General features: G+C 39.0%; 1 protein-coding gene across 2 annotated transcripts; it reads left to right on the top strand.

Annotated features, from left to right (window-relative positions):
* Window positions 1–103: 103 nt before the first annotated feature.
* Window positions 104–17,380, top strand: papss1 (3'-phosphoadenosine 5'-phosphosulfate synthase 1). Of its 2 annotated transcripts, none has more exons than XM_056770407.1 (12): window positions 104–278; window positions 2,040–2,154; window positions 2,289–2,524; window positions 2,602–2,740; window positions 2,920–3,038; window positions 3,726–3,839; window positions 4,075–4,186; window positions 6,755–6,960; window positions 12,131–12,266; window positions 12,422–12,690; window positions 13,675–13,904; window positions 16,958–17,380. In XM_056770407.1, the coding sequence occupies exons 1-12, from the start codon at window positions 243–245 to the stop codon at window positions 17,097–17,099; spliced, it is 1,854 nt and encodes a 617-aa protein (XP_056626385.1). In that variant the 5' UTR covers window positions 104–242; the 3' UTR covers window positions 17,100–17,380. The 2 variants fall into 2 exon arrangements, with proteins under 2 accessions (XP_056626385.1, XP_056626378.1); XM_056770400.1 differs by lacking the exon at window positions 104–278 and adding an exon at window positions 1,441–1,632.
* The last annotated feature ends 3,017 nt before the right edge of the window (window positions 17,381–20,397 follow it).

Here is a 20,397-nt window from a genome sequence, read left to right as displayed (position 1 = left end):
ACGAAATCTGAGTGACATTGCCATGAACCAATTACTGCATTACTCCGTCAAAATCGATGCAATGTACAGTAGTTTCGTTTTTTTAAGTGTAAAGCACAAAACCCTTAAAACGGCAACGTTTAATATCTATATCGCTAAGCTTTCGAAGATTTAAGGCTGGGAAAACCTGCTCAGGATGATTTTTCTCTAGTAAATGACAAAGTTCTTCGCAGACTAACGTTACAAGCTCAAATACACCACCAATGTTAATCAAGTATAAAACGAAGCTGTTACTTCTGGTTAAGTATTACATTTTTCTGTAGCACTGTTTTATTTAACGACACGTATTTAAAGTATAATTTTGATCAGTGTTGGGTGTAACTAGTTACTGTAATTTAATTACTTTTCCCTTGAAAAAGTAAAGTAAGGGATTACTCATGTTTTCTGTAATTTAATTACAGTTACTTTTGATGTAATTAAACTAAATACCTTGTGAAATATATGCCTGTTCAATAGTGTAATTGACATCAAAATTCAAAGTCTTACTTTAAAATCTGTGCTTTAATGTATAATTCTCACATTTGTAATACTTTGGTCAGTTAATAATATTTTTTATTTGAATGAATTAAATAAGCCGTATCATGTCTATCCTTGAATCACTTAACTAATCAAGGTTGATGTAGGATATAGAAAGTAATTAGTAATGAATAACTAAATACTTTTTGGACAGAGTAATTTGGACAGTAATCTAATAACACTACTGAATATGTAATGAGTAACTAGTAATTCATTACTTTTTCAGAGTAACTTACCCAACACTGATTTTGATATGGCTATAGTTCAAGTCCCTAACACATTGGGCAATGGTCTAGACCAATTCACCCATTACAGAATGTACTGCAAAAACAGAGGGAGTTTAATTACGTAAGTACTAAGTAATGTTTGGTACTCCCATTATGCACAATATTTTCCACTGGGTGGCAATACAGAGCACATGAAAGAACGCTTTTTTATGGTTTATTTTACATTTTGTTATAACAAAACAATGTTACAACAGAAACTTAACATTAAGAAACACTTTGATTAATGAAAAGGGAGAAAATAAAAACATTATTTTTTCGAGCCTATTACCATGGCTCGAAACAGACAAGACAAAAAATAATAATAAATAAATAAAAAACAAGAGAAGGGGTTACACAAATAATAAAAAATATTACAAATTACATAAGTTGAAAAGCAGAGCAAATTTGACAAGTGACCGCTTTCATTATCCCCACCAGACTGGCCCGTGGTGGCACGTCACTTGTTTGTTGTAGTCAACCACTTCTGAACGACATCTCAACTGTGCAATCAGATTTTACTTGAAGTTCCTCCCACGAAGCTGATTGGCTAGTAGAAAGGCGCAGGGTACGCAGGAGGCGGGTGGCATTCCGTAACTTCCTGTGCTGCAGCGTCTGTACCGCTACGCTTCCTCTTGGACGTCTACGTTCACACACATCAGCCGGTTTCATAAAAATAACTTCTGCCCGCACATATTACATTCCTTATTAGCTTATTTACCAACGGTGTATTTAGCGGTTCATAATATCTTAAATGGAGACCTCTGGCAACACGAATAAGAAGCAGAAACTAAGTAATGCACCCGAGAGCTGGGTATGTAGACTTTAGCTGCTGCACATTGAGGGATTTTTGTGTTGCTGATGTAAAACACAGTACAGTGTCGTAACACACTTTGGATTATGCATTTGTTGATTTTATTTTTTCATTTAATTTATAATAATGTTTAATTGTAGATTGGGAGGGCTCTGCTGTCATAAATGCATGAACAAAAATGTTTAATAATTAAATGCATACATTAACTGCGTTTCAAAACGTACAGTAGTAAGCTGTCTACCCAGGTATCATATGCACGTGCAGTTTGGTTATTACTACTATTTCTTTGGATAAATAACCAGTTGCTGTCTCTTGATCATTTGCTCTATTTCTATCTGTCTTTCTGGATATCCTGTCTAGACGGTTACGAATAAATGTAGTAAATGTGTTCACTGTTTATTATACAGGGTAAGCAGCGAGCTACAAATGTGACCTATCAAGCCCATCATGTGAGCAGAAACAAGCGTGGACAGGTAGTGGGAACCAGAGGAGGCTTCAGAGGCTGCACTGTGTGGCTTTCAGGTACTTCCTTTATTCTCAAATTAAAAAAAGTCTGGATGGCTTAAAACAACTGACCCCATAGATACAAATATATCTTCAATATACACTACATTAATGCACACTCAGATTGCTATAATTCTCTCCTGTGTTGTCAGGTTTATCCGGCGCGGGGAAGACGACAGTCAGCATGGCGCTCGAGGAGTACCTGGTGTGTCACGGCATCCCCTGCTACACGCTGGATGGAGATAACATCAGACAAGGCCTCAACAAGAACCTGGGTTTCAGCCCTGAAGACCGCGAGGAGAACATTCGCCGTATCGCTGAGGTGGCCAAACTCTTCGCCGATGCTGGACTCGTGTGCATCGCCAGCTTCATTTCCCCGTACAGCAGGGTGAGGAATATAACATTGATATATTGATGTATTTGTTAGGAATCATTTAATTGGATTTATCATATACTCCTCTACAGGACCGTCTGAATGCCAGAAAGATTCACGAAGCCGCCGGCCTGCCGTTCTTTGAGGTGTTTGTGGATGCTCCTCTGGACGTGTGCGAGCAAAGAGATGTAAAAGGTCTCTATAAGAGGGCTAGAGCTGGAGAAATCAGAGGTACATCATTAACAACCATGTAATGCAATGGTTTATATGTAGCATCAATGTATGATATCGTAATATTACTTCAATTTCACTTTGTCTGTTCACTGGGAATCAATCCCACGATGGTGTGTTGTTAATAACAGCATGCATTTGCTTCTATTGAGCTATAAAAACTCCTTTGATGTCCTCAGGCTTTACAGGAATAGACTCTGAGTATGAGAAGCCAGAGGCTCCAGAACTGGTGCTGAAGACCGATTCATGCAGTGTGAACGAGTGCATCCAACAACTCCTGGATCTCCTGCAGGAAAGGGTACGTTCACTTCACTGACACCAATGCTGATTCATAGCGCTATCTTCTTCAGAGATCATGATCTAAAGAGCAGAAATGGTACGTACTTACGAGTGTTACGGTATATCGTGGTTTGATATTTTGAAATACATACTTTATTTACTGATATGATGTCTGTTCAGTGCTTTTGGTGACCTGCATCACGTATGAATTCACAAAAATAGTTTGAAGTGAACATGAGCAGGGCAGAAACAATAATTATAAAATATAAATTTATAAAATAAGTTTCCTTTTTTAGTGATCAATTTTTTTTAAACTGGCATATCAAAGGTTCAATTAATCTTTTAATGTTGTCAATTCTATAACAAGAAAAGTATACAACAAAATTTTTATATGATAATTCTTAACATTTTGAAAATGACGCTGTTTTGGTATTGTGGTTCCATTTGTAAATTTTCTTTAAAATATTGTGATACTTTCATATTGTGAACCCAGCATTATGGATTGAATTGTGTATCGTTACATCCCCACTAACCATTATAGTAATGTGCTGTGAATCTGACTGTGTCCCATGCATGTATTTTTGTCCTTACATGTTGGTTAAACAAGCAGACAGATTCTCTTGAAAGGCTACAGCTTCTATTTTTTCAGGAAAGATATTGGGACTGTGGACGTAACTAACTACTGAAGATCTTACTTTTACTGTAGGACATTGTTCCTGTGGATGCGTCCTATGAGGTAAAAGAGCTCTACGTGCCGGAGAACAAACTGGATTTGGCCAAGGCCGACGCAGAGACTCTTCCAGCTGTAGAGATCACAAAGGTAAAGCAAATCCTCATAGGTCCCTTAACCTCAGATCATTACAAAGCTTGACCTCTCGTAATGATACAGATAAGTTTTAAGTCAGTTTGTTTGTACTTTTCTTTGCATATACAATTATTCGTTGTACCATTGAAATGTGCTGAACTTAAAACAGTTGAATTTGAAACATAATCTGCATGGCGGTAAAACTTTCACATCCAGCATTGAATTATAAAGCGTGTAACTTTGCATAAAGGTGGACATGCAGTGGGTCCAGGTGCTCGCCGAGGGCTGGGCCACTCCTCTGAATGGTTTCATGAGAGAGAGAGAGTTCCTTCAGTGTCTTCATTTCAACTGTCTTCTGGATGGTAAGAGTTCACTTATAATTACAGTTACATTTATGATCTTGACAAGCAGTAAACACACATGATCTGTAAAGACAGGCTTTGTACAGGAACAGATAACATTGCCAGTTATGTTTTTGTGGACGTAACACTAGAGGGCGATGTTTAACAGTGCAATGGGCTTGTAATATTCTGCTGAGTGACATACAGTCATTTTTGAAAGCATCTAGACATCATTGTTGTTTCTTTTTTTTTATTACAGACAAAGGTTATATCAGTTATGCAATAACAAGTAATGACTTTGTGTTTTGACAATTTATAACAAGTCTTGGAAAGTTGTTGGGACCCATAATGTTACGTATAGAGAATGTTGCAAGACTTTCCAACAAAGTTCAGTTAACTATATTAGTTAGCATGAAGTAAAACTAAACAATTCTTTGTTCTTCATAGTTAACGTTGATTTTTTTTCTATTACTTCGACATCTTTAAAGTCAAAAGTTTCTGTGAACATTTTTATTCAAGGCACAATAAACAAACATGAACGAACTGTTTTATTTGTATTTACTTAAATGCACAAAGCTCAGAAAAATGCTGTGAAATTATATTATTTATTGTTAATTCACGTTAGCTAAGGCAGTGTTTCTTAAACTCTCTTTGTTGTAAGGCCCCTTTGCAGCCCCCCAAATAAAACGTATAATCTTAAACGTATAATTGTAGGTAACACTTTACATCAAGGTACCCTTTATGAAGAATTTATAAATGTGTTCATTAATGATTCATAAGTCATTTACAAATGCATTATAAAGCAGTTATAACTGCATGAATAAAAAGGGATTCTAACGAAATACCTGCCAAATAGTGAGCAGGTATAAGAAAAACAGCATAACACCCTACAGTGTCCAGTATGAAAGCCTATATTGCAAAAAATATCAATATAATAATTAATCTGCATTTGAATCAAATAAATCATGAATAAATACATTTATTAAGCATTTATGACATGTGATTTAAAAAATGCTCACTATTTGGCAGTTGTTTCGTTAGAATCCCTTTTTATATTCATGCAGTTAAACTGCTTTATAATGTATTTGCAAATGACTTATTAATCGTTAATGGACACATTTATAAATGGCTCTATGAAAGGTACCTTTATGTAAATTGTTACTGAATTTTAATTTGACAAAAAACATATTCAGTTATACAAAGATGGAACATCAATTCTATTGGTAGGGGTCTTATTTTTTATGTTTGATTGCATAAAATGTATGATAAATTTCCATAATTCATAAAATAACACAAAATCTGTGGCTCCCCTGGATCAATCTTGGGGCCCCCCAGTGGGCCCCGGTCCCCAGTTTGAGAACCACTGAGAACCTTATTGTGTTCCTGAAAAAGTCATTTCAATCATGCACGAGATGTATACAGGTCTTTACTGTAGTCCATCTGTTGTCCAGCCGTAAGGCCTACCAGCAGCCAAAAGTAGAATGACCTCCTCCGATTTTTATAACTGTCGACGTGAATGTCGTTTAAACTTAATGGGTAGTCTACCAACATTTCAACCATACTGTCTGGTATACGTCTGTGAAATGCCTGAATGTAAATCTGGGTAAAGCTCTCGGAAAAGAGCAACTTGACCACAAAATAAATCCAATCAAGCGTATAACGCAAAACACTGAGTGTATCTGGATGGACTGAAAGTGGAATTTAAATGTAGAATTAGTGGTGGAATTAAAAGACCTCTTATAATTTTAATGGAGACTGAGGTTTTGTTCCTCATACGCTCTCAAAGCAGTTTGGCTGTATAAAAAATGTAACCATTCAAACCTTTTTGATTACAAATTCGACAAATCTGCAAAGCGGTTTTTAAAAAGAAATGCGGCCCTCACATTTATAGAATTGCATAATTAGAGCAAATTCCCACATCAAGCATAGGTTTCCAAAAAAGCGTCAATATAGTTTTACTGCCTGCTGTGTGTTGTCTTGCCTAGTTTTCAAAATGTATTATGTTCAAGGTATTCACACGCAGACGCCTATTAGGATGAAAAATTGTTTTTTGACTTCAGATGTGGCAGAAATAATGACGTCGGGTTTCATTATACTCAGTTACAGAATTTCACACCTTGTATTATTTTTTTGATCTTTCCAATGAGCCTGATTGAATCATTTTTGGACCACATCGATCTACGAATCAACTGAGCTGATTTGTATGGGCCCATGTGTGTCGATGCCTGATGCTAGTTTCATTTGAAATGGGATGCTTCATGGCTTTGTCTTATGGAAACCAGCTGCTTTTCTATGATGTGTGTGTGTGTTTTATCCTCTAAATGGATTTTAAAAGCTTGCCGCTCATATTGCTTTAATCAAGGTGTAGGACCCAATGAATCTGCCAAGCCTCTTACTTTCCTAGAAAACTTGCCACTTTCACATTCTCCCCTCAAATAAAGCCCCACGACCAATCTGTCCCATACCCCCCACTCATAGATCCGTCAACGTACCCACGGCTCCCCTCTAGAGCCCTTTGAAAAGTTGCCGATTGCTTGGAGCTTTGGTGTGGCTGATGTATTTGGTGTGTCTGACCTTTGACCTCCGTAGGTGGGGTTATTAACCTGTCGGTGCCGGTGGTCCTGCCCGTCTCAAGTGCAGACAAGGAACGCCTGGACGGCAGCACAGCGTTCACGCTTCTCTACAATGGCCGGAGAGTCGCCATCCTTCGCAACCCGGAGTTCTATGAGCATCGCAAGGAAGAGCGTTGTGCCCGGCAGTGGGGTACCACTTCCAAAGATCACCCTTACATTAAGGTGAGGACAAAACAGTTTACAGTTGGTTGACAAAAAACTTGATCGACCAAACGCAACACAAACGTTTCCAGCAGCCTGTCACAATCAATCAGAGTATGTTTAAAATATGCCTGTGTCGACCAATGAGATTTATTGGTGGGCGGAGCATTCCAATGTAATGCAATGTCAATATAATGAGAAAAAATTGCGCTGTAATGTGTGTTGTATTACCTTTGTCAACTTATGTAAGATGTTGGATAGGATTAACATCTGCCTGTATCGAGTTTTCCCCGTCATCTTCCTTCCTTTCTGACTCACAAACCACCTGGAAAGTCCCGATTCTAAAGGCGCCTTGAATGAGAGCCTTGTTTAGACTACATGCATGTTAATATGAGAGCAGAATCGCAGTGATTCAGCATTAGTGCATCTGTCTGGAACGGGGTGAACATTTTGATGTCTGATGGTTTCTTAATCGCAGCATTTAATGGTGAGGAGCAATATATTTACGGTCAGAACCTTAAATATTATATTGGTGTGTAACTCATCCCATACCATTCGTACCCCAGACATGAATGAAACTTCAAACTGCTCTCATAGACGTACTTTATATCTATGCAAGGTATGTCTACTGTAGAAAGCAAACAATATCACTTTTGCATTGGCGAACAACACTCACATTTTCCACAGAGAACGTGCTTTGTAATAGTGTTATAAAGAAACTATTTTCCACGTATTTAATATTTGTGAAGGTGAAGTCAAAGGCAACTCGCAGAACATCTGACCTAATGCTTTAATAAGTCCCGGTGTGGTCTGGTTGCCAAGCTTTCCTTGGACCGTCCATTGACAATAGACAGAACCAAGCTGCCCTCTTGGCAGGTCTGTGGCAAAGAAGGTCTCTCTCTCAAACCCAGGTGTCTCTCTTTCTCTCATTCTCAGTTGTCTCTTTCTCTAACTCCAGTTTTATCAGAACTACTACCGTTAAAGATTTAAACAATAGCAATATTTAAAATTGGCGGAATGAAACTGTTCTGGGCAGATTCTCCGCCTGTCCACGCAGCCTTGGATGAATAGAGCAGGAGTGCAGCAATAATAATATCCCAACCTGGTGAACCAGAACAGTTATTTAAGCAATTAATTTCAGAGATATACATGTCTTACACGATAGTGATATGCAGATTGAATATACTTAATGGATATGACTTAGAAGAGAATTCATAACTGTCACAAGGGAAGAGGCATAGAAATACACACAAGATCAAATAGAAGGTACCTGGTGATGCAGTCGGATGAGGAGGAGTTGGGGAAGGGGGTGGGTTTTTAAGGTTTTTTAGGTTAAATAATATTAATAATATTTTTTAAATAATAATAATTCAATAATACATTTTTAAATAACTATTAAATCAGACATGTTTTTTAGTTTTCTGTATGCTGAAGGACAAATATGCTATAAGTGCGTTAACTCACAGAGCGTGCAGATGTGTGCGACCTGGTGTAAATGCCCTACGAAACGTTTTCTGCTGCGGGTCTAACTGTCAATAGGCTCTAGACTGTCCCAAGACTCCCACATCACGTAAACATGTTACTTTGTTAAATAAAAACTAGCCAAGCTTTGGGTTGAGGTAGGCCCGCATTTATTTATTTGATGAAAAAACTTTCTGATGGAAATGAACTTTGCCGGTTCTTCTGTGTTTTCGTTTTGTCATAATTATTTATTTTGTTTATTTTATGCTTTGGAGTTTATCCATTGTCCAAAACGCTGCAGGTTCCTGAAAATGTTATCATTTGTGAATGCAGGCGCTGTTGTTGATATATTCGTTAGGCTGGTGTTTGCGTGTTACAAATAAATCCGTGAAAAATAATTCACCTACCCGTGTTAACTTTTTAGCTTTGTCTCATTTTCTCCGGCATATGCGGTGGACAAACGGGACCTCCGGAGGACACACCCTTCGAAATGAGACGCAGCCTGTGTTTTTATTAAATTCCAATTTAATATTAAAATCCAATCAGTTTATGGTTAATGTTCGGATAATGAGCGTCGTTTCTGGGTTAGGGAACCCTATCACTATTGGTTGACACTGATTAGCTGCAGCTGATGAGATGAGCTGAGCAAGCTTGACTAACATGGTCTGCTAGAAACGGACTGTAGTGGAGAAGGCGGGGCGAGACTGTGGTTGGAGTCCGGTGAGTAATTGTTAATGAGCGCCAGCTGTGCGCGCACCGGTCTTGAATCACGTAGGAGATCGGGAGCATATAAGAGAACGAGCGACCGGACCGTCGAAGAGAGAGGACCGGGCCCGAACATGTTTGAATTTGTATTTATTGTTTTGTTCGCCAGCAGTCGGCCGTGAGGGGCCGGCGGCTGTTATTACTTGATTAAATGTTTAAATGTCTTCCGGTTCCCGTCTCCTTTCTTCCCTACTTTGAATCTCTCTACACTGACGCTATAAGCTTGATATGTCTCCATTTTGCTCTCACCTCCAGATCTCTGTTTTACACCCAGGTCTCTCTCTCACTCTCTCCACTTGTCTTACTCATTTTCACACTCCGTCTAGTTTTTGTCGCATCCCAGGTGCCTCACTCTTTCTAGTCTGACCCACAGATCAATCTTTTTCAAATCTAGGCCTCTTTGTCTCACCCTAGATGTCTCAATGTCTTTTTTCTCTATCACCCGCAGATCTCCCTCTCTCTCTTTTACACCCATCTCTCTTTCTCTTCCCCTAGTCTCTGTCGCATCCCAGGTCTCTCTCTCTCTTCCCAGCTCTCTCTCCAATCTTTCTCCCAATGTCTCACCATTTATTGATCTCTTTTTTACCTCCAGGTCTCTCTCTCTCACACTCCAGATGTTTTGCTCTCTCTTCTTGTTCTCACTTCCAGGTCACTCTCAGACTTTCTCTACTTGTCTCAATCTCTTTCTCTCATACTCTAGTGTCCCTGTCTCACCACTGGATCTCACTCTCTCTATCTCTCTCACTATCTCAATTTTTACATAGCCAATGCACAGAAGAATTTCATATAAACATGCACAAATACAGATTACCATACAAAATAAAATAAAAGTATACAAGTACCTATATATACATCTCAATATAAACAATAAAAGAGTCTCTCTCTCTCTCTCCCAACTTTTCTCTCTTTTACACTTAGGTCTCTCACCCTCTCCCCTCATTCCCTTCCACCAACAGATCTCTATCTTTCAACCCCAGGGGTCTCTCTCACCCCCAAGTCTCTCTTTCTCCCTCACCTCCCACTTTCTCTTTTCTCTTTCATTTCGTCTCCTTCACGCCCGGGTCTCTCTCTTTCACACTCTGGTTTCTCACACGCTCAATCTCTCTCACCTCAGGTGTTTCACGTTCTCCTTTCTTTCTCATTCCCAGGTCGCTTTCTATTTCACACCCAGGTCTCAGCCTCTCTCTTTCACCCCCCGATCTCTCCCTCTCTCAATATCCCTTCTTTAGTAATCTCTTTATTCTTTGACCTCCTTCATTTCACACATGTGTTTAAGTTGGATTTCTCGGCTCGCGTTGTGTTCAAACTGTGTTTAGTCAGGTTGCGCTTTCCTCCCCTGCTCTCCCCTGACCTTCCTATTACAGATCTCACAGAGTATATACTGCACAATTGTTTCCATCTGTAAGTACGGCTTGTGGGCTTAGGTGGACTTTAATGGCTCTAGCTCTACCTAATGGGCGCCAACACGGAGTCTTCGGACTGTGGACTGGCTCGGCCTGTCTGCCTGTCTCGAATCAAAAATAAATCCATCCCCAGTGTTCGTTCAAGTGCAATAGTTAAAGACTACTTTAAGTCAGCCTTTTTTGCTTTACTCATTGTCTCGGGACTAGTTTTCATATTTCATCATGAGATTCACAAGAACCAGGGAGAATCACAGTTTTTGACATGTTGGAATATATTATTCAGTAGGGTTGCACGGTATTGGGAACAATAATAATCGTAATTAATTTGCTCCAAATTTTATCGCGATTAATCTTTATTTATATTTATTACACTTTAAAGACAATTAATAGATGTTGAAATCGACCGCTGTTCAACGCCGTAAATGAACCATTTCCGACTATATCATGTTTTGGGCTTGCTAGTAATGCATTAATATTCAGACAATTAATTGTGATTAATCGTGAGAGTCGTAAATCGTTAATATGGTTCAAATACGATTAATCGCACTGCTTCATTTGCAGTACATATTACCTGTTTATTGCAACTCTCAGCTGATATAACATTGTACATTTGGTGATGTTGGATGCCCAGGCCCTGGAGAATTTATATACAGTAAATGAAATACATTATCGTTATTTATTTCTGATTGAACAGCCCAGTGATGTTTACTTACCTCCAGCAGTATTTAATTATTGTCTATTAATATTATTATTATTGATCGAGCGGATTTATTTAATAAATGCGATCCAGTGTCAACACACATAGATCCCCATAAATGATATAAACGGCCGCTACTGTTGCCCTACCGTGGCCAACAACAGACAGCTGCCCATGCGTTTAGTCTTCAAATGCAAAAGCAGACCATGAAGCATTTTATTAACATTCAAAGCTGTCAGAGCTTTCCAAGACTGCCTAATACGATCACATACTTTCACATAAAGCTCTTAAGCCACCAGCACTGCTTTCAAGTCAATTCAAAAGATGAAAATCAGAGAGGCCGTGAGACGTTGTTCTCCGCCCAAGCAGCCTCAGGTCTGCTGTGAGCTGCGGTTTTGATACCATGAAATACTGCTTTTAACCCCGGCCAAGGCAGCGGCTCAAGCAAAAGCCAGCGAGGACCTCTTTAAAGGCTAACGTTTTAACGTGATGTTATAGACGCACATCTAGAGGGTTTCGGAGTCAATTTTAGAAATAATTTAAAGCAAAATTGAGAAGTCCAGTCAAGTTCATTGAGTCTATTATATTTGATGTGTCTGCTTCAGTTTGTTCAGAGAGTTGTGTAATGCATTCTGATTGGTCACTTTAGATGTCAGTCATATGGCCATTTCCTGTCTAAGCTACATATTTTGAGAACATCAAGGTGTTAAATATGTTATTGAATGCAGATGGCTTTCAGATTTCTTTAATATTCGTTGTGCCTCAAATGGAAAGGAGAGAAGGTGCAGAGGTGTATGACACTATTATGGGAATAAAATCAGATCGTTGCTATTCCTTAAGGTTTGATGGTTTTTTCTGTTCTCAGATGGTGATGGAGAGTGGAGACTGGCTGGTAGGTGGAGATCTCCAGGTTCTGGATCGGATCTACTGGAACGACGGGCTGGATAGTTACAGACTCACCCCAACTGAACTCAAGCAAAAGTTTAAAGAGATGAACGCAGGTATGAACTAGTGCTGTGTTTGCGATCATATGATCATAATGTTATTTGCATAAAACGATTGCTTTACTCACTTAAAATAATACATGCTTTATCTGTGATGTCGAATCGCTACTATCATGTAACATAGCAAAAATGCAATCTTCTCTCGTGTTCAGATGCCGTCTTTGCTTTCCAATTACGGAACCCAGTGCACAACGGCCACGCGCTGCTCATGCAGGACACGCAGCGGCGTCTCGTCGAGCGCGGATACCGCCGGCCCGTGCTGCTGCTGCACCCACTGGGCGGCTGGACCAAAGACGACGACGTGCCACTGGCCTGGCGCATGAAACAGCATGCCGCCGTGCTGGAGGAGGGGCTGCTCGACCCAAACTCCACCATAGTGGCCATCTTCCCATCGCCAATGATGTACGCCGGGCCCACAGAGGTCAGTGTGAGATTTAAACTGATTTATATAAAGTATATTTCTGTATGCCTTTGATGTAGATTGTATTTTGATATTCAATTTGGTAGAGTATGTCAAAAATGTGGCAAATTGGTCATGCCATGATGCATACTTCACATATTGCGTAATACGTGCAGTGTTTTGGAGGAGGAATTTCTAAAGAAGCTGAGCCAAATCTGCTCAGAACGATAATTAAAACAGCATTTGAAGAAAGCCAATGAACTGTTGAATGGAAAGTTAGTGGTGAGGAAATTTGCGCCCGGCCCATTCCTTTGTGAGCTGTTGGTGGTACAATACACTGCTGATTCGTTTCACCTAACTCGTCCCGGGGGCGGAAGACAAAGCGAGGGCCTCATTTTGTGGGCATCATGCATATCGGGACTGGCCAATAGGGATCTAGACACACATCAGTGGCGTCGCTCTTTGGTCCATAGGTAAGCACAGATCGAAGGCTTTTTTTCTTGCGAAAATCGCTGCTGGTGTTCCGCGGCTATTTTGACGTCTGCTGTTCTTTAATCATGTGGCGAGGGACATTAAAAATGTATTGGGAGCAGACGGATTCTCTAAGACTAAAGCAGCCTGCAGGAAGGACTCGCTCGCCTCATTGAGTTATGACTCCACACTAGACAATAAGCCTGGCTGGTAGTGATCATGGATCCAGTTTCAAGATCTGAGAGATGATTTCATTCATCTCAAGATGCGTATTGACAGTTGAAGGGACTCGATTATTATATTATTCTTTCTCATATTTAACCCTGAATTTGTGTCAGTGATTGACATTGGCATCTAAATTCTCACTTTACAGATGTTTGTATATTGTTTTTTCTTAAGTATTATCACTATTCTTTCAATATGGAGCGAGGAAATAAAATTTACTCTGCTGAAAAATCTGTTTCTATTTTAAATATATGTCTTTATTTCACTTACATTGCTCCAAATTGAATATAAATTTGTTGTTTCCAACAGGTGCAGTGGCACTGCAGGGCCCGGATGGTGGCTGGGGCCAACTTCTACATAGTGGGCCGTGACCCAGCAGGAATGCCCCACCCGGACACGGGTAAAGACCTCTATGAGCCCTCCCACGGAGCCAAAGTCCTCACTATGGCCCCTGGTCTCATTTCTTTGGAGATCGTGCCTTTCAAAGTGGCGGCCTACAATAAAGTCAAGAAGGCTATGGACTTTTACGACCCCAAAAAGTGAGTTTCTGTTGTTTTTGTTTCTCTTTCAATATGAACTTTAACCACACTGTCGGTTCGAAATCTTAGATGACCAGATGGGCAGATAATTCTCTCAAACTTGAAAAGAGTGACAGTGTGTTGACAGATATGGAAATCGACGTTGTGTGTGAACATTTGTTCAAACAGTCTCTTACTGCTCGTCTTGATTGAAACATCCATGTCAGCCGTTTTCGATTCTCAAGCACGATGGCAGGAAATGTTTTGTCATGTGCATTTACCAAATTTCTTTGATGTCAAGCAGAAATGGAGATGTGCCAGTGTTCCTCTGGCTGTGTACAAATCCCCCGGAAGATGATTAACGAAAATCATGCCATTTCCCGTCGTCTCGTCTTTCAATTATTAGTGGGCTACGCTATCAAGTTAACAGGCTTCTCAGTCGTCCCTGATGAAAACCATACAACATAACACACAGTAAATATGACAGACAGAACAACAAAGACTTAATGCAAATGTTCATCCAAGCCATGAAGAATTAAAGTGTCAGTTTAACTTACCCATAAAGTGCGGAGAACTCAACCAGTCAAAATGTACAAGTTGCATCTCAGTTATAGTCCACATTTTGAGGATGCTGACACCCTAGCAACTGCCTAGTGACACCCTAGCTACCACCCAAAAAAACAAAGCCATGCAATAGTGAGAGAAACAAACCAAATTGTTTATTTTCTGAATAATTTACTCTCACTAGCATTCATTGTGAGATAGGTGAGAAACACGTTTTTGCGTTCATTGTATAGAAAAACGCATAGTTAACCGTAATAAAATCTCTGTGTTCTTGAGAAACAAGTCAAAGGGATTTGTAAAGGGGGTGGAAGTAAATAAATGATGCCCCAATGTTCTTTTTTGGTGAACTAGACCTTAAACAAAATGCCTTGCCATCCTGAAAATGTTCATCACCTTGATAGGTAAAGTAAAGCAAAATTGTGACAGCGGGGGGAGACGGGGGCAGGACCTCGCACCCCGTCTGAGTTTCAAAGAGTCCCGCTTGGCGCCTTAGTAAATTTATGGCGTTCCGTCTGCTCCTCGAGCAGGGCGTCGGGCCTGGCCAAAATCGAGACAAATATGGATGCTGAGCCTAATTGCCAGCCATTTAAGTGTCTCGAATCAGTCCAAGCTGTTTCTCATTTAAACGCGTATTAACTGTTCTCGGTGGAGTTGGAGTTTATGTGTCTTACCCCTTCACCCCATTGAAGTCACTGCCAGGTGGAATGGTGATAATATTCCATAAACAAAAGTCGTTTTGGATCCATCCAAATTAAATGACAAGTAGTATGTGGAAGTTACATTTAAACATTTGCTTGTATGTGATTGGTGCATGGATGTCACTGTGGGGTTGCTAAGGAGTTCTGGATGGTGGATAGGTTGTGTTTTGCTAGTCAGTTGCTACTCAATGATTTAACCGCCCAATGGACATGAACTTTTTAAAATGCAACTTGTATCTTGCAAGACTGTTCAGACCTTATAGACCTTTTTGCAAGATGTTAACAGCACAGGTTCTGAAGCACTTCTCCTTCAGTTCTCTTTTTATCTAACACAACACAAATGTTAGAATGTTAAATATAAAGACTTCATATCATGACATATATCCCAGTGAAATGACCTCTGAAATAATAATAATTTTTTTTTTAGATTTGACACTTCAACCACATGTAGCTGGAGGGGAGGGGAAGAGTCCCTGATAGCCCCGCCTCGCACCATGACTGGTGACAGAAAGGGAAGTCAGGGGGTTTGAGTTTTTTTTAAGATCATGGACACATGAATATTTAAAAAGGCGCGTAAATCATTTTTATATTTTTAAATATAAAAAGCACTATAATATTCCATAAGGAAATTAAAATTAAGTTCAATTAAATACATATTTACTGGTGACTTTAAGAACAAACCATCAAAACTGAAACAGGAAGTGTTTCTTGATCAGTGTTTACGTCTTGCAAAATGGTTTAGTCGTTTACATTATACTTCTAATTGTACTTTCATAAACTAAAAACTGCTATAAGTATTGAATAGTAAACTATCATTATCACTAGTTTTAATCCTGTGGTTAGAGTTTTACCAGGCTAAAGGGTGTTTTATATTCCCTCAGCCCAACCCCAAGCTCCTTTTGCATTGGATAGGATAGGGTTTGGCTTCTTTCTTTAATGCACAGTCAACTCGGTAGTATTTTTTGTGCTATTAGTAATATTTCAAATTCGAAAATGCACATTTTTACTGTTCCTGACCATTTAGTCGTTCTGGACATGATGTACTAGTTTACTATTGTGAATAAATGCAAGATTTTCCTCCCTTACACCATTTTTTGCGTTCCACATTATAAGCCCATATAAAGCATTTGTTCGTGTAGATGCAACGCATAGCTGAAAAACCACCACAAAATAACACTGCCGTTTAACAGTCGTAATTACGACCAGGAATGCGCAGCGCAACGGCGCACGTTTATAAGCGCATCAAACTCTGCGAATGTTATCTTAACGTCTGCTTCTTAATTGAAGAATAACTAATCCTTAACAAATAAACTCTGTTCGCAGGAGCCACTGAGGATTGTATTTAGACTAGCGGTTGAGTTTTATTCTTCAGTTGGAGTCTAATTATCTCTGTTTATCAGACTTTTCGAACACTGTTTATTTTCGAGGCATTTGTTTGAATGAAAACGTAAGTTTTGGATGTAATGGCATGGGCCTGTAGTTTACATTTTTGTGTCTTTAAGTCGGTGTATTTACCTCATCTACCCTCGCACCGTAGAAAACAGCCGTTAAGGCAGTAGGGAATAATGTAGTGTAAGAGGCACTTGAGAGAACATATTTTATCATAGAGGTCTTTCAGAATAGAATACGTGGCTCCATCCGATGGCGCGAACAAAGAGCCAGTGTACAGCACCCGGTTATTCTCTCTGACGCAAGCTCCCAGATCATATTTCTTTTTGTTTTCTTATCACACCGGGCACAACGCTGTCCCTTTTCTTGCCCATATTAAAATCCCTCTTCTAATTCGACTGCTTGTCGTCTCGTTTTACGCAGCCACCAGGACTATGACTTCATCTCAGGAACCCGCATGAGGAGGATGGCTCGCGACGGCCAGAACCCTCCGGAAGGCTTCATGGCGCCCAAGGCCTGGTCTGTTCTCAAGGAGTATTACCAGTCGATGGAGAAGAAGGCCTAAGTGGTTTTGCAGGTGTGTAGACGGGAGGAAACATTTCTGTTACAGTGGGAGAAAAGGGGAGGAGAAGATTAAAAAACAAAAAACACAATAATGGATCACTGGGACCACCCAATGGACTGTTTTTGGACGTTACTTGCAAGATGCACATCGTTCCTCATAAAATCACTGTACGGTTCAGGGCTCAGAGTCTTACGAGAGCATTTTTATATGGTCTGTTTTAAAATATGAATAATGCGAATTAACTTTGTGGAAGGTAACGAGAAAATAAATTATTTAGTGTCTATTTTTGTCCGTTCAATGTTTCTCCCAGTCCTTAAAATGTCTGTTCCTGTTGGGTAATAGTCATCGGATAAAATGTGATATTTTCAAATTGCCTCACTTGCCTTAATAATGACATTTTGATTAAAATTGCTACATTAATGTTCAGGGTTTAATATACTTATTCTCTTCCTAAAACAATATTTTCAATAGTTTTTATAACTTCACATAGGGGACGTCACAATATAATTGTATTGACAATAATTGTGATATTATTTAGCATAATGATCAATATATTTTCCCCTTTGATATCATTTATTCAACCTTGTGTCATTCAAAATCTGTATACTGTATTATTATTTCCTTTTTGAAACACAAAAGAAGATATTTTGAGAAATGTCTTAGTGGTTTTGTGTCCATACAGTGGAAGTCAATGGAGGGCATTGTTGTTAGGCTAGCAACATTCTTCAAAATATCTTGTTTTGTTCTGCAAAACTGTAATACAGGTTTGGAAAGACATGAGCGTGAGTACATTTTTGTGTGCTACAGTGGTTATAAACTCTCTCTGCCTCCCTACATTGGTATTAAGAGTGACATTCATTGGACGAAAACTCAAAATGAACCAAATAAATATAATTTTATTTATACAAAATGCAAAAAACACTGATTGATATAAGGCCCTGTCGTGCAGGTATTCAACCCGGAACATTTCTGTAAGCCCAAATCCATGGCAGAATGTGATTATAAATTATTGTTTGGTTATGTTGAAAACCTGAAGCATTATTTATTGTATAATATCAACAGAAAAAGTTTTTATTCAGTTATCCTAAAATATCTCCTGTGACAACATAATATCGTTCTACTGTTTGGAAATGTGGGCAATTGTTCAATAGGGTTGCTGTCTAGAAGGTCAAACAAACATGTAAATTGTACTGAATTCATTGCCGTTTCAATAGTCCTTAACATTTCTATCCATTGTTTAGATATTATATTGATTGTTTCCTGTTTTTTTATGCTTTGTCTATGGTATAGGTGACATTTTAGTATTATTTTTTTGTAGTTATTGTGGTTAGACTATCATGTACGTTGTCACAATTTCATATTTATTTTTAACAGTATTGTTCTTACATCAGTGTCTCTAATAAACCATTCCATCGAAACAGGAAAGAAACGCCTATAAATCACTTTGAATTGAAACTCTTGATCAAAACTCTGTGCTCTCGCGCAGAAAGCACATCAAAGACACGAAAACATCTCCGATTCGTGTCACAATCTGGATTGTGTTTCTCATAATGTAAGTTTTCCTAGTTCATCCGAACGTGCGCAGCAGCCACGCAGGGTCGACTAACCGTACGTCCTGAAACCCAGCTGGCCTCCAGATGCAGTAGCTCTGCTGTAAACGAGGAACACCTATGGTTAATCTTCACCCTTTTAGGAATACCTCACCTTCTACTTTGATTCTAGCACAGAGATGAAACGTCCCAATGCGCCAGCCATGTTTTTCACCCATCATGTCTGCCAGATCTTGTTCGGTCACTAAACGTCATCGAGAGGGGCTTTCAAAATGAATGAATCGCACTTCAATATGAAGGTGACTTAAGTTTAAAAAATGAACATTTGATGGAGTGTAAGATTTCGTTATTTTGTATCTGCTTTAAGTGAAAGTGAAGTCTGATTATTTGCTTCATAAAAGGTTTGTTCTCTGTTGAACAAAAAACATTTGTTGGTTGTGAAGAAAGTTCTTTAGGGTATAAAAGGTAAGTAAGAAGAAATGCTTCTTTTAAGAACCATTGATTTTAAGGATTTTCTTTGGGAAGAAAAAGCGTTCTTGTACCCTGGCTGTAAACCCTTTACAAACATCTATTTTTATCCCTCTGGTTGTTTTGGGATAACACTCCAACCAGTCAAAAGACACCCAATACCAAATGTGATGTTTTGGTTTAATAATATTTTATCTTTGGAAATTTTATTTTATTAAAATGATATTCCCATTCATGTCCTATTGCGGTAAATTGTAGCAATATGGCTTAAGACGTTTTAGCCTTTTGGAATAACATAAACATTTTTTTGTGTCAATAAAAATCAGAATTGTTCTGCTAAAATAAAGAAATTCCAAACAGGAATTTAGAAGACTACCTGAGGGCTCAGAGTGCATGCATAGTAGAGAGAAAAGAGATGCTGGTGTTAAATCTTATAGATTAACCTAAAAAAATATTCTATTGTTAGACTATTGATTTAAGTATTGACTTAAAAAAACAAGTACAGCTGTGTCTGCGTTTTGCGTGCAACCCAGGAAGGGATATCATTTGATGGCATGGCAGAAAGTAACTAGTCTCCTCGGAGCAGATAGCGCAGTGGGAAGTTCTCCGACATGTGGCGCAGACCCTAGTTCGATTCCAGTCTCGTGGTCCTTTCCCGAACCCACCCCCTTCTCTCTCCCACTTCGTTAACTGAGCTTTACAAGTAAAAGGCAAAAAGACGCCTAAAAAAAGTAACTAGTCTCGTTCAATTTTTTGTTTCTAAATATGTTATACATTTCATCAGTTCAATGATTTACACCTGTTAAAGAAGTTATGGGAATAAAAATCACACCAGCTAGATGCTGGCAATAGTGGATAGTTTAACTTAGTTAACATGTTTTAACAAGCAGAAGTTCGTGTTTATGTGACAATCATTGAAGATACACAAAGACAATTTTTTTTTGGATGAGTTGAGTTTTAAGTCTACAAATGGATTCTGCTTAAAGTATGTCCATTGTAACCGTGCGTTTGTAGACGTTTCTGCTGGCCACTATATTCACATGCTCTGAGCAGGATCTTTTAACACATGCTTTATTAATATCGACATACAGAGAAGCTGCTCTCCGTAGCACCTGGTTCTTGTCTTTGGCACTCTGAAGTCAGATCCTCAGTCCTTCTAACCTTCCCTCCAGTGTTACAAATGCGAAACACCATAAATGTAACAGGTCATGCGGAAATCATTAAGATCAGATAAAGATGGATTCTTGAAGTGGCTTTGAAAGGTGATCAAGAAGAATTGT

This window comes from Triplophysa dalaica, chromosome 2, assembly GCF_015846415.1.
Source record: "Triplophysa dalaica isolate WHDGS20190420 chromosome 2, ASM1584641v1, whole genome shotgun sequence".
Classification (NCBI taxonomy): Eukaryota; Metazoa; Chordata; class Actinopteri; order Cypriniformes; family Nemacheilidae; genus Triplophysa; species Triplophysa dalaica.
Note: the sequence above shows the minus strand (reverse complement) of the source record. Positions and strands in the feature narration are given on the sequence as shown.